General features: G+C 48.0%; 5 protein-coding genes across 5 annotated transcripts; 4 read left to right on the top strand and 1 right to left on the bottom strand. All coding sequences in view use genetic code 12, as the record gives it.

The window, feature by feature from the left end:
* Positions 1-845: 845 nt before the first annotated feature.
* Positions 846-2,558, top strand: CXQ87_003542 (uncharacterized protein; the record flags this gene model as incomplete). Its single annotated transcript, XM_025482018.1, has 1 exon — positions 846-2,558. The coding sequence occupies one exon, from the start codon at positions 846-848 to the stop codon at positions 2,556-2,558; it is 1,713 nt and encodes a 570-aa protein (XP_025336636.1).
* Positions 2,559-3,370: 812 nt separating this feature from the next.
* On the top strand, positions 3,371-4,813 carry CXQ87_003543 (uncharacterized protein; the record flags this gene model as incomplete). Its single annotated transcript, XM_025482019.1, has 1 exon — positions 3,371-4,813. The coding sequence occupies one exon, from the start codon at positions 3,371-3,373 to the stop codon at positions 4,811-4,813; it is 1,443 nt and encodes a 480-aa protein (XP_025336637.1).
* Positions 4,814-4,883: 70 nt separating this feature from the next.
* Positions 4,884-5,387, bottom strand: MRPL36 (mitochondrial 54S ribosomal protein bL31m; the record flags this gene model as incomplete). Its single annotated transcript, XM_025482020.1, has 1 exon — positions 4,884-5,387. The coding sequence occupies one exon, from the start codon at positions 5,385-5,387 to the stop codon at positions 4,884-4,886; it is 504 nt and encodes a 167-aa protein (XP_025336638.1).
* Positions 5,388-6,025: 638 nt separating this feature from the next.
* CCT7 (chaperonin-containing T-complex subunit) lies at positions 6,026-7,651 on the top strand (the record flags this gene model as incomplete). Its single annotated transcript, XM_025482021.1, has 1 exon — positions 6,026-7,651. One exon carries the CDS (start codon positions 6,026-6,028, stop codon positions 7,649-7,651), a length of 1,626 nt encoding a protein of 541 aa, XP_025336639.1.
* A 1,092-nt stretch (positions 7,652-8,743) lies between these two features.
* CCN1 (Ccn1p) lies at positions 8,744-10,054 on the top strand (the record flags this gene model as incomplete). Its single annotated transcript, XM_025482022.1, has 1 exon — positions 8,744-10,054. The coding sequence occupies one exon, from the start codon at positions 8,744-8,746 to the stop codon at positions 10,052-10,054; it is 1,311 nt and encodes a 436-aa protein (XP_025336640.1).
* Between the last annotated feature and the right edge of the window lie 1,167 nt (positions 10,055-11,221).

Below are 11,221 nucleotides of genomic sequence, written 5' to 3' on the forward strand. Positions count from 1 at the left end.
GGTGAGTCTATTGTTTTGTAGTATTGTACGGTTTTTGTGCATATTGTCGAAAGTATTAATACCATCAACACCCTGCATTTTTCGCAGCCATTGAAACTAGAACGTACAACACGCAAACTCCAACTAATAGCCGTGGAAAAATAAAAAGAAAAAAAAAAAAAAAAAAAAAAAAAAAAAAAAAAACAAGCAAAAATACAAGAACGGAACAAAGCAGAAACATTGAGAAAATACAATTCTTCCTTGACATCACAACCGTTAACCTTCCTCGTTTCTTCTCTACACAGCGTGAACGGACTGCTACGGCTGCAAAGAGGCTTTGTCCAACTACATCTCAATGCTGGACAATTCCATAAAGGTAACCACTTGACAGGATCTCAAACCGTGCATATGCGACCAAATGTGCATTATAACCGTATGGCATGAACCAGATCTAGTGCACCAGAAACATACTATGACAGTATCACCAAAGCTAGATAAAACTTCATCAACAAAAAAGTCACCTTTGTTCATAGCGGTGGTTTCAAATCCCAAATCTCACCTCCACTATGGGGGACCAATCAAGACCCACGACTCATGCGAATATTCCGTTCTGGTCGAGCCGTGTGGGGCTGACAGAAAACCGTTATGCAGAGTACTTACGAACAAAACTTCCAACCAATAAAAACATAAACTTTCGTCCGCAGCCCCAAAACTCAATTGCGGTCCACCGATTCCGTTATTAGCTAGATTTAAGCCCCGCCTGCGCTTTCGGATCTCTACAGCCAATGCACTCGGTATAGAGGACATCTCCACAGTGCATTAGTCATCAGGAATACACCAGCGGAATTGATTCTGCTGAAGCCAGCATGTCTCGACTTTCGGGCTCTTCTTGTGAATCGACGGCAGATGCCAATAAACTGGCATATTCCAGTTGCCATAACCAAGACCATAGACTGGCTGCAAATGACTCACCCAATCAGCTCTACGACACCACAGATGAGATCCAGCTCGACAGCCAGGAGTATGTGGCTCGTTCGGTGGCGCCGCTAGCTGAAGAGGCGTACCATGAAGAATTGGAAAGGGTCTCTCGACAACTTACCAGTCAGAGCAGGGAGAAGGATGCCTCTTTGGATTCAGTTAGTGAGGAACTGGAAGAACCTCAGGATCACCCAGTGGATGGCCTTTTTGCAATATGGCAGGCCGTTTTGGCGCTGCTTTTGGTGTTTCTGACGTGGGGCGCCAATGCTTCGTTCGGTGTGTTCTTGAACTACTACATGTCCAATAGCCTGTTTCCTGGAGCCACCCACTACGACTTTGCGCTTATTGGTGGTATAGTGGTGTTTCTAGTGCAAGCCCCAGCGCCATTGATATGCTTTTTGGTTGCCATGTTTGGCCAGACTCCTGTGCTTTTGCTTGGTTTGGTTCTACAAACGTTGGGCTACATTCTAGCATCGTTCAGCACGAAGCTCTGGCAGATATACCTCTGTCAAGGTGTTCTTGTAGGTGCTTCTTTTGGCTTGATTTTTTTCCCTGCCAGTTTGGTGATCCCAACATGGTTTCAAAAACGAAAGTCCACCGGCATGGGAATCTGCGTTTGTGGATCGGGTGTAGGCGGTGTGGTTTTCTCCGTGGCGTTGAATAAGCTTATTTCCCAGACAGGAGATCAGCGGTGGCCGCTTCGGATGGTTGGTCTTGTCACCTTCGCTACGTCGTTGTTCTCCATCTGCTTCTTGAGACCCCGGAACAAGAAAACCATCGATATCAACACTTCGAGGATTACATGGGAACGCACCCGAGCGATTCTCAAAATTGTGTTCGACTTTGAGCTTTTCAAATCCCTCCACTACCTAGTTGTGGGTGTTTGGTTCACCGTGAGCTTCTTGGGCTACGTCATATGCCTCTACTCATATTCCCCGTACGCCTCGTCCATCGGCTTGACACACGATCAGGCCAACAATCTTTTGGCTATTTATAATACTGGACAAGCCTTGGGCAGACCTTTAGTGGGACACATTGCCGATCATTACGGCAGAACCAACACAGCAGGATTTTTTTCTATTTATTTGGCAATCATGGTGTTGGCTTTCTGGCGACATGCTGTGTCGTATGGAGCTTTGATCGTCCTTGCTATCTTGCTAGGCGGACCTTCGGCGGTTGGGTACGTCATGAGTCAGTCTCTCGTTGCTGACATCTTAGATATCCAAGAAAGACCTCATCTTATGCCTGCTGCGTGGTCAGGCCTCAACATCATGGTTTCCTTCATTTCACCTCCATCAGAGGTTATAGCCATTGCATTGAAGGAAGAGAAAGCCTCCAATCCGTTTGACCATGCTCAGGTATTCACCGGCTGCATGTTCCTCCTTTCGTTCTTGCTTCTACTATTTAATCGTGAATTTCTCGTTCGTGAGAGATTGAAAGATAGAAAACTGCAAGCTCAAGCTGCTTATTTGCGGGAGGGCGATCCCTCAGACGAAGACAAAAAGGAGCTTCTCATGACCCAGATAGACCGTTACGACAGATTTCTCGAAAACAGCATTTTAAACTATTTCATTCGCATGTTCTATCCCATGATCGTGTGAAGCTACTGATTTGATGAGCTAATAGAAAATATACATCATAGTAATGAGACAGCTCGGCTGCAAAATAGGTCCATCTCGGACATTTCGGGTGGTTGAAGTCTAACCGCAGAAGTTGAAGAAAGCCCCAAAGTGATAAAGTATTCGAATTCATCTGCTGCATCCTTGAGAAAAAACCTCTCACTTCATAAATCAAACATTGGCTATCAGAGCTCACCTGGTGGTTGTAGTCGCATATCTGTGAATACAAGGTCTAACGAGCGAAAGCACCTAAAACAGTTCATCATCATTTCGCAAACATTATTTCATTAAGGAATCATCTTCTTATTTCTAGACAAAAAATTCATGAAAAAAATTCACATATCAACCAGACTGGTTTGGTGATGTTCACGACTCAACTGCAGGAATATATCATCTCAACCAACTACTGTCCTGCTCCAGCCCAGAAAGAGAGAATTTCTCACAAATCCTACATAGCCATGCTATCACGAATACGGCATGAGCTGCATCACCATTTTCATAGAGTTCATAATATCAAACTAAGGCCACAGACAGGCCTTGTAAGGGTACTACATTTGAACCGAAGGGCATCAGGATCTTCCCAGGAAGCCGTTTCCACATACCAGCGTCTTTCTGATATCTATAAACTATTCAGAAACGAAAAGCTGTTCAAAAGATCATCTGTGAAGTGCTACAATTTCTATAAAAGTCAAGATCTGCTGCTATTAAAGGATGTCTTATCATACCCTCACATCAACCAAGACATACTCTCCTTCCTATGCCTCGGGTTCAGGCAGTCCAAGAGCATGAAAGCAATGATATACCAGAACTTGTTTGATCTACTATTGAAGAGGGACTTTGCGGTGTTTTACGATACTATACAACGCATGAGCTCCGAAAGACTAGTCAGCCAGAGGTTCGTGAAATCCATTCAAACCGTCCAAACAAGCTCAAAGCATAACGATGACATGTTCAAGCAAATTGCTGAGCAATTTATTATAGAGGTCGGCTCAGCTGGCGAACCCTTCATAGCCGCCTCGTTTGCGGTTCAGTTACTTGAGGGCAAGGTCTTTTTGGATTCCAATGTCATGGAGCGCCTAGTCTTGACACTTGCAGAATTGTCATCCGAGCCTTCATTCATGGCGTACACTATTCACAAACTCTTCAAACTATACGGACACAAGAACGTATCTGCTGCTACAAAGCTTGGTGCCATCAATGGCATGTTGAAAGAGCCCTACATCCCATTTTATGCCAACCATCTTTACGACACCATCAAGCCGCTGATGCTGGGAAATGAACGTCTTGCGCCCGTGCTCATCAATCTCATATCAGCCAACACAGAGAAGGGACACCTTTGTCGGACCATTGATTTGTGGAAGGACCTTCGAGAACTTTTCCCTGAAGTTGCCGCTACAAACACATCACTCATTGAAAAAATTGCATTGAGGATAGCCGAGGAGGACGTTGGGAGGGCGGCTGACTTTCTTGAAACTATTCCAGAGGAGGCCAAGTGCACTTCCGGGCTTCTTGAAACCTCAATTAGCATTGTGGGAAGGTGCCAGAACAGGTATGACGATTTCACATATCTTTCAAAGCACCTCACTGCACCACTTTCCAGAAAAGCGCTCTCGTCGCTTTTTGTTTCATTTTTGCATCAGAACAACGAAACTGCCTCTGACAAGATGCTCAAGGCAATTTTCAAAACACCCACGGGATTGAACCCCAATGATTTCGACGCATTAATCAGCAAACTTCTACGTCGTGGCAAGCTTGACAAAAGTTTAGAGATGTGCTACAATACCGATGTCCATATCTCGAAACTCGGCTACTTGAGGGTTTTGGATCACTTGCTTTTGCAAGGTAATGTCAACCTCAATGGGTTTTGTGATCACTTTTGTCGCCAATTCAAGAAGCTCAGTAATACAGACACAGCATTGCATACCTTCACAACGACCATGTTCCGTCACTTTTCCAAACGCATAAAGAATAGCGTGAGCAGAACGCTTTACATCTCAAAGGCCTACAAGGACGCTTTCCACAAAGAAGCAGGATTCAATTTCCGAAAGCTCGACTTGCCTACAAAGTTCAACGACTTCATTCTCATAGACGACCAGAATCGGATTGCATGTTTGAACATCATATACAAGCAAGCAATCTCCGAGCAGGACCAGGTCAACATCAAGTGGTGCCTTGACGAGCTCAAATCGTTAGGAGTATCACTGGGTGATATCATAGCACATTATCTCAAGATCTGAGGTATCTACCCCATGTACATATTTGCATCAACGTTTCACGTCTATTCCCATTATTATTTACAAGTGCCGCTTATTTCTTCTTTTTGTTGGACTCCCACTTGGCCTGGACCTTACCACCCTTGTTTACCTCGGTAGCATTCTCACCCAAAAGCTCGAACAAATCGTCCTTCTGCTTGGCAATATGCTTACGTCTCTCCTGGATACTAAGCTCCTCATCAACCTCCTTCGTACCATCGAAACCACCGAATCTCTTCTTGAACTTGTCGACCTTACCCACAGCGTTAGGATCAGTATCGTCCAAGTCATCTCTAGTAGGGTTCCACAATGTGCTGGATCTCTGGTCAGAAATCATTCTGACTTCGTCCTTAGGGGCCTGAGAGCGTCTTCTGACAACAGAACCATCTGAAAGCTCCACGAACGTCTCAAACTGGTGGAAAATGGCAGGTCTGGCTTTTCCCATCCTGATGGTGTTCATCACTCTCTTCTTGGAAAGAGAAGCCGATTCACCGGCATATATCACGGCACTCACGCGGACAGAGCCACGGGAGACGCTTTTGAGCGATGCAGAAAACATGTGTGTATGAGGAAGATTTGGCTTCTGGTTCTCAGAGCTGTAGGTTTTTTTCACTACTGGGGTTGATGTGTACTGCAGGAAGGGCAGTCTGTCCTAGAGGGTTGGTACGTTTCGACAGGTATGTCCAAGTACTGAAAGTAAAATATCTCGAGGGCAATAGCTACCTGAAAATAGGAATGAATTTGCAGGCTTTGGGACAATCCATTGGGACATTTTTCTATGCTGTGGATGTATAGTTGGTGCACCATGCAGGACCACCAAATCCCTGGATAGTACCCAAGAGAAAATACGATGATGAAATGTAGACAGGAAACTATATGGTTATAAGATTTAGCTGAATTTGGTAATTTAAAGATTTTTCTTCCAAAAGATCACAGGGTGGCCGTTCTCTTCACATCCCTACTGAACAGCCTTATGCATAGTGCGATCGAAAGGTCCGAAGAAACTGATGCTTCTACCAATAGTCGACAATTATTTTTTGGACTATTCATTCGACCCCATTGAAAGAATTGACAATAACGCCATTTTTTTGCCCCACCACCTCTTACGTGTTTGTTTGTTGGTAGTGCGCGAACCGGGTTCGAAATCTTCGCTAGTATCGAAAAAACGTACAGGCAGATTCAAGACGACAAATCACCATGGCCTTTTCCAACCAGACCCCGACCATTGTCGTGCTCAAGGAAGGAACCGACGCCCTGCAGGGCAGAGGCCAGATCTTAAATAACATCAACGCCTGTTTGGCGATCCAGGAGACCCTCAAACCCACGTTGGGTCCATTTGGATCAGACATTTTGATCAAGTCTTCCAACGGCAAAACCACCATTTCCAACGATGGTGCCACGATTTTGAAGTTGTTGGATATTGTTCACCCAGCTGCCAAGATGCTTGTGGATATTTCCCGTGCCCAGGACGCTGAAGTCGGAGATGGTACCTCCTCTGTGACCATCTTAGCAGGTGAGTTCTTGAAGGAGACTAAGACGTTTATTGAGGACGGCATTTCGCTGCATCTCATCACAAAGGGATTGAGAAAAGCCTGCGAGTTGGCGGTCAAGAAGATCGAGGAGATCCAGGTGGAGATCAAGAAAGAGGACACTACACAGTTCAGAGAGCTCTTGGAGAGATGTGCCAAGACGGCGATGTCGTCGAAGTTGATTTCGAAGAACTCGGACTTCTTCACGAAGATGGTCGTTGATGCCGTCTTGACGTTGGATGACGACTTGGACGAGAAGTTGATTGGTATCAAGAAGGTTCCAGGTGGAGCCATGGAGGAGTCGCTTTTCGTGGACGGTGTTGCATTCAAGAAGACGTTTTCCTACGCCGGTTTCGAGCAGCAGCCCAAGAGATTCACCAACCCCAAGATCCTCAACCTCAATGTCGAGTTGGAGTTGAAGGCCGAGAAGGATAATGCCGAGGTGAGGGTGGACCAGGTGAAGGACTACCAGGCGATCGTGGACGCCGAGTGGCAGATTATCTTCGACAAGTTGGAGGCCATCAAGGACTCTGGCGCCAACATTGTCCTTTCCAAATTGCCTATCGGCGACTTGGCTACGCAGTATTTCGCTGACAGAGACATCTTCTGTGCTGGTCGTGTGAGCAGCGAAGACATGGACCGTGTGATCAAGGCTGTGGGTGGTTCAATTCAGTCTACAGTGAGCGGCATCAGCGAAAAGGCCGTCGGTACATGTGCTGAGTTTGAGGAGGTCCAGATTGGTGGAGACAGATACAACTTGTTCCGTGGGTGTCCCGAGGCCAGAACGTGTACGTTAGTGTTGAGAGGAGGCGCCGAGCAGGTGATTGCCGAGGTCGAGAGATCGTTGCATGACGCCATCATGATTGTCAAGAGAGCCGTGAAGCACCGCACAGTTGTCGCTGGAGGAGGAGCCATTGAGATGGAGATCTCCAAGTACCTCAGGGAGCACTCCAAGACGGTGGCGGGCAAGCAGCAGTTGATCATTGGAGCGTTTGCACGTGCGTTGGAGATTATCCCCAGGCAATTGTGCGAGAATGCCGGGTTGGATGCCATTGAGCTCTTGAACGTGTTGCGCAGCTCGCACGCCAAAGGAGAGAAGTGGTACGGTATCGACTTCCACAAGGAGTCTGTGGGCAACAACATGGAGAGTTTCATCTGGGAGCCATCACTTGTGAAGATCAATGCGCTTCAGTCGGCGACGGAGGCGGCCACATTGCTTCTTTCTGTGGACGAGACCATCAAGAACCTGGAGTCGGAGCAGGCGGCTGCGGGACGTGGGCGTGGAGCGTTCTAATGTATATACTAATAGATCAACAGCGGGTATGATGTGGCGACGAATCGGGAAGGGTGTATACCGAAAGCTGTGGATCCACGGTTCTAAAGTAGGATCCACGCGATAAGCCAGGGTCTACAATGGCTTGAGCCAAGCCGCCATGGAATGTCAACGTCGGGCAGGTGAAGTCGATTGATGGCGATTTTGTAATTTGAGTCAATTGGTGTCGAATTAGTGGTTTGGTCAAATGATGGTTTAGTGTTTTTGGAAGTCAAGTGGATGCACGGCTGCACGGCTACGAACTTTTCACAGTGATTTTCCACCCACACAGATTCCACCCACAGATTAACCTCTCGGTAGCAAATCCCTAATGCAAACGCACCACCCAAGCAAAGCCGAAATCTACAATTCTCCCAAATCCCACAAAATCCGAATCCCTATATTCATTCCTCCCACCACATTCTCCGGCGCAGGCACCCAGCCGTTTGTCTACACGGTAAAGATTACCGGTGGAGCGTTTTTTATTTTTCGCAGCCATTAGGCCTTCACTGAGCGCGCCCGCCAAAAACGTCGCCTGAGGTACCCAAACGGGTCCGCGCGGTGGACCAGGGGCAGTCCCTGGCGACGAAAAGGGCGGCCAAACACCGGCGATTTGGCGGGGACCGCATTTTGAAGTAGTTCATTCAAAAAAGATTTTTCAATTATTATACAATTCCAAATTTTTTTACATACTTTCTTCCCCCAAGCCCACTGTTGCACGGTCGGGTGCCTGTGGCCGCGTCGCGATCGTGAATCGATTCACGCCGGGGTGAATGGCTGCGAACCTACCCTACCGTGGATTCGCGTAGTCTCCTTCTGAGGCCTCGATAAAACCCACACCTTTTCCTCGTGAACCTCCAGCTCTCTTCTGCTCTGGCCCTCACCCCATACATTCACTTTCCAGGCAGCCGGGCACTTACCTTTCTTCCTTCGGGACACATTCGCTTACCATTCCATTGACTGTCCCATCGTTCTAGGCATTCTGGTCCACCGTTCTAGGTCCATCCTGAGACACATCTGAGACACCTCAACCAACTTTCACAAACCAAACCACAAACCAAACCACAAACAATCATGAAATACGGCCCGCCCCAAGCCAAACCAAGACAGTACCCTTACACGCTCGAGGTGCTCGAGAGCCAGGCCAACAAGAAGCTCATGGCCGAGTACAGAGCAGACAATAAACAGTGGCTTGCGCTGCTCGAGGCCCAGCTGGCGCCCAACGCCCAGATGATCGACCTCCAGCCCGAGGTGCAGTGGTACATGAGGCCCTACCTCTTGGACTTTTTGATTGAGCTCCACCAGAGCTTCCGTTTGCAGCCTGCCACGCTTTTCCTCTGCATCAACATCATCGACCGCTACTGCGCCAAGCGTATCGTGTTCAAGAGACACTACCAGTTGGTCGGCTGCACGGCGCTCTGGATCGCCGGCAAGTACGAGGACAAGAAGCTGAGGGTGCCCACGCTTCGTGAGTTGGCCATCATGTGCCGCCACGCCTACGACGAGGAGATGTTTGTCCAGATGGAAATGCACATCTTGGCCACCTTGGAGTGGTCGCTTTCCCACCCGCTGTTGGAGGAGTGCCTCCAGTTGGCCATTGCCGAAACCGGCGTCACCGCTCATTCCACCCCTTGTAAGTACAACCGCCCCTCTCTGGCGACAGAGCTGCTGAAGGTGCTGGCTGTGACCGCCGTGGGCCGGTTTTTCTGTGAATTGGCGCTTTACGACCGCTACTTCTTGACCGTGCCTATGTCGCTCATTGCCATTGCAGCCAACCTTCTCGCCTGCTCCATGCTCGGCGTGGACGCTGCCGCTTCCAACTTGAGGACCCTTCTCACCCAGGCGCCTCCCCACGACTCGCTGGCGGGTCTGGAGGAGAACATGGCGCCCCTGGTCCAGGGAGCGTTTTTGCTGGGTCTTGACGGCACCTCGTTGAACCAGTTGCGCAAAATCGCCTTGGTGCTCATTCTACAAACAACCTCGCTTCTGGAGGTGCTCCAGCGTAAATACGAGGCCCTTGGCGTGATCCCCGTGCTCCACAATTACACCAACAAGCACGCGCTTCTTGTCAAGGCGGTCATTGAGCACCTGCCTGCCATTTTGGCAGACGAGCCTAACGCATTGGCGGCTTCCGAGGTGGCTCGTGTGGCTGACGTCTTGTTGCAGATTGGCCAGGAGGACTTGAAGCCTCCTCAGATGTTCTCTTCTTCCCAGGCCCTGCTCCCATTGACCCCTCCTTCGGCGTCCCAGCTGCTGGTGTTTTCCCACCACGCTTCGTCCTCCGCTTACTCCACGCCCATCATGCATCTGGGCCAGTTTGGCTACTCGCCCATGCCAACGTCTGATCCGGCTTGGCTGTCGCCTCTTGTGCCCAAGGGCCACTAGGACGCTTTCCAGCGCCTCCTGGCTCCCACCAAGGAGCCCTTTATACCCGGCCCCATGCATTGCCGCTCCGGCGGCTGAAAGTCATAATCTCAAGAATATTCGTGTAGAGACCCCCGTGGAGTCTGTTCTTCGCAATCGACCCGTATCGATATTCAAGTATTCGCAAAATTTAATGATATATAAGTCGACAAGATTTCATGTTTTGGTAGAAAATTTTCAAAAATACTCTTCTCTGACTACTGCTACGAGGAAGCCAAGTGTCAACCCAGAATGGCGGGCAATTGACCATTGGAGTGTGGTTTTAGAGCAGGATTTCAAAAGTCAAGAAATTTAGAAGAAACTTCACGTTTTGCAAAACTCTCCTTTTGTGTGCCTCCAGCAATAAACGGTTTCGTGAATCTTTCGTGTCTCGAGAAGACCCCTGCCAAGGTTCACGATTATGTTATGATAACACATTCCACGTTAAAATCGTGGAGAACAACCATTCATCCGTTTACGCGTGGGCTGTGAAAGGAGGCCCTTCACAGTCTTAATTGAAAAATTCACGGCATAATTTGAAGAAAGAGGAGGGGGAGATAGGAGGTTCCAGCATCGGTTCTGTAGGGTAGACCGTTTTCTCCGTTGACGAGATTTGCAGCCATTTTGCAGCCACTCTATTGCTACGTGATCTAGCCAATTCTCAAAAGTTTTTTTTACTTCAGAGATTAACATTCCTAAACGCATTGAACAATTGGCTCTAGAGCGTCGTAAAAGGCCCCTAAAGGGTACTGCAATCTACTGCCTCAACCAGTAGGTATCTGCACCGCCACGCCTATGCTTGTAATGGGGTCCCAAAAAATCTGACTGAAGCTATCTGAAAATTTTTTCAATCCATGAATTATTAAAAATCTATTTCGATTATTACTAATAAATTGTCCAATAATTCGACAGGCTAATTGAGGTCCGAGCCGTCAACTATGGACCCTTTGTTCGTCCCGATTAGGCACAATTCTCAATCTTCATTTTAGTGTACTGCACACAGTGGCACCAGATCAGAATGAGTACCCCTGAGTACCTTCACCATTAGGATTCGAATTGACAAAGTTAAAACGTCAAATTAGGCTTTCAAGACTGTAAGCTGGGTTCTGTTACTGCGAGCTGTCCTCTTAGCAAGACGCGTCCGAAAAC

The sequence above is a fragment of the Candidozyma duobushaemuli genome (assembly GCF_002926085.2).
Source record: "Candidozyma duobushaemuli strain B09383 chromosome Unknown C_B09383, whole genome shotgun sequence".
Taxonomy (NCBI): domain Eukaryota; kingdom Fungi; phylum Ascomycota; class Pichiomycetes; order Serinales; family Metschnikowiaceae; genus Candidozyma; species Candidozyma duobushaemuli.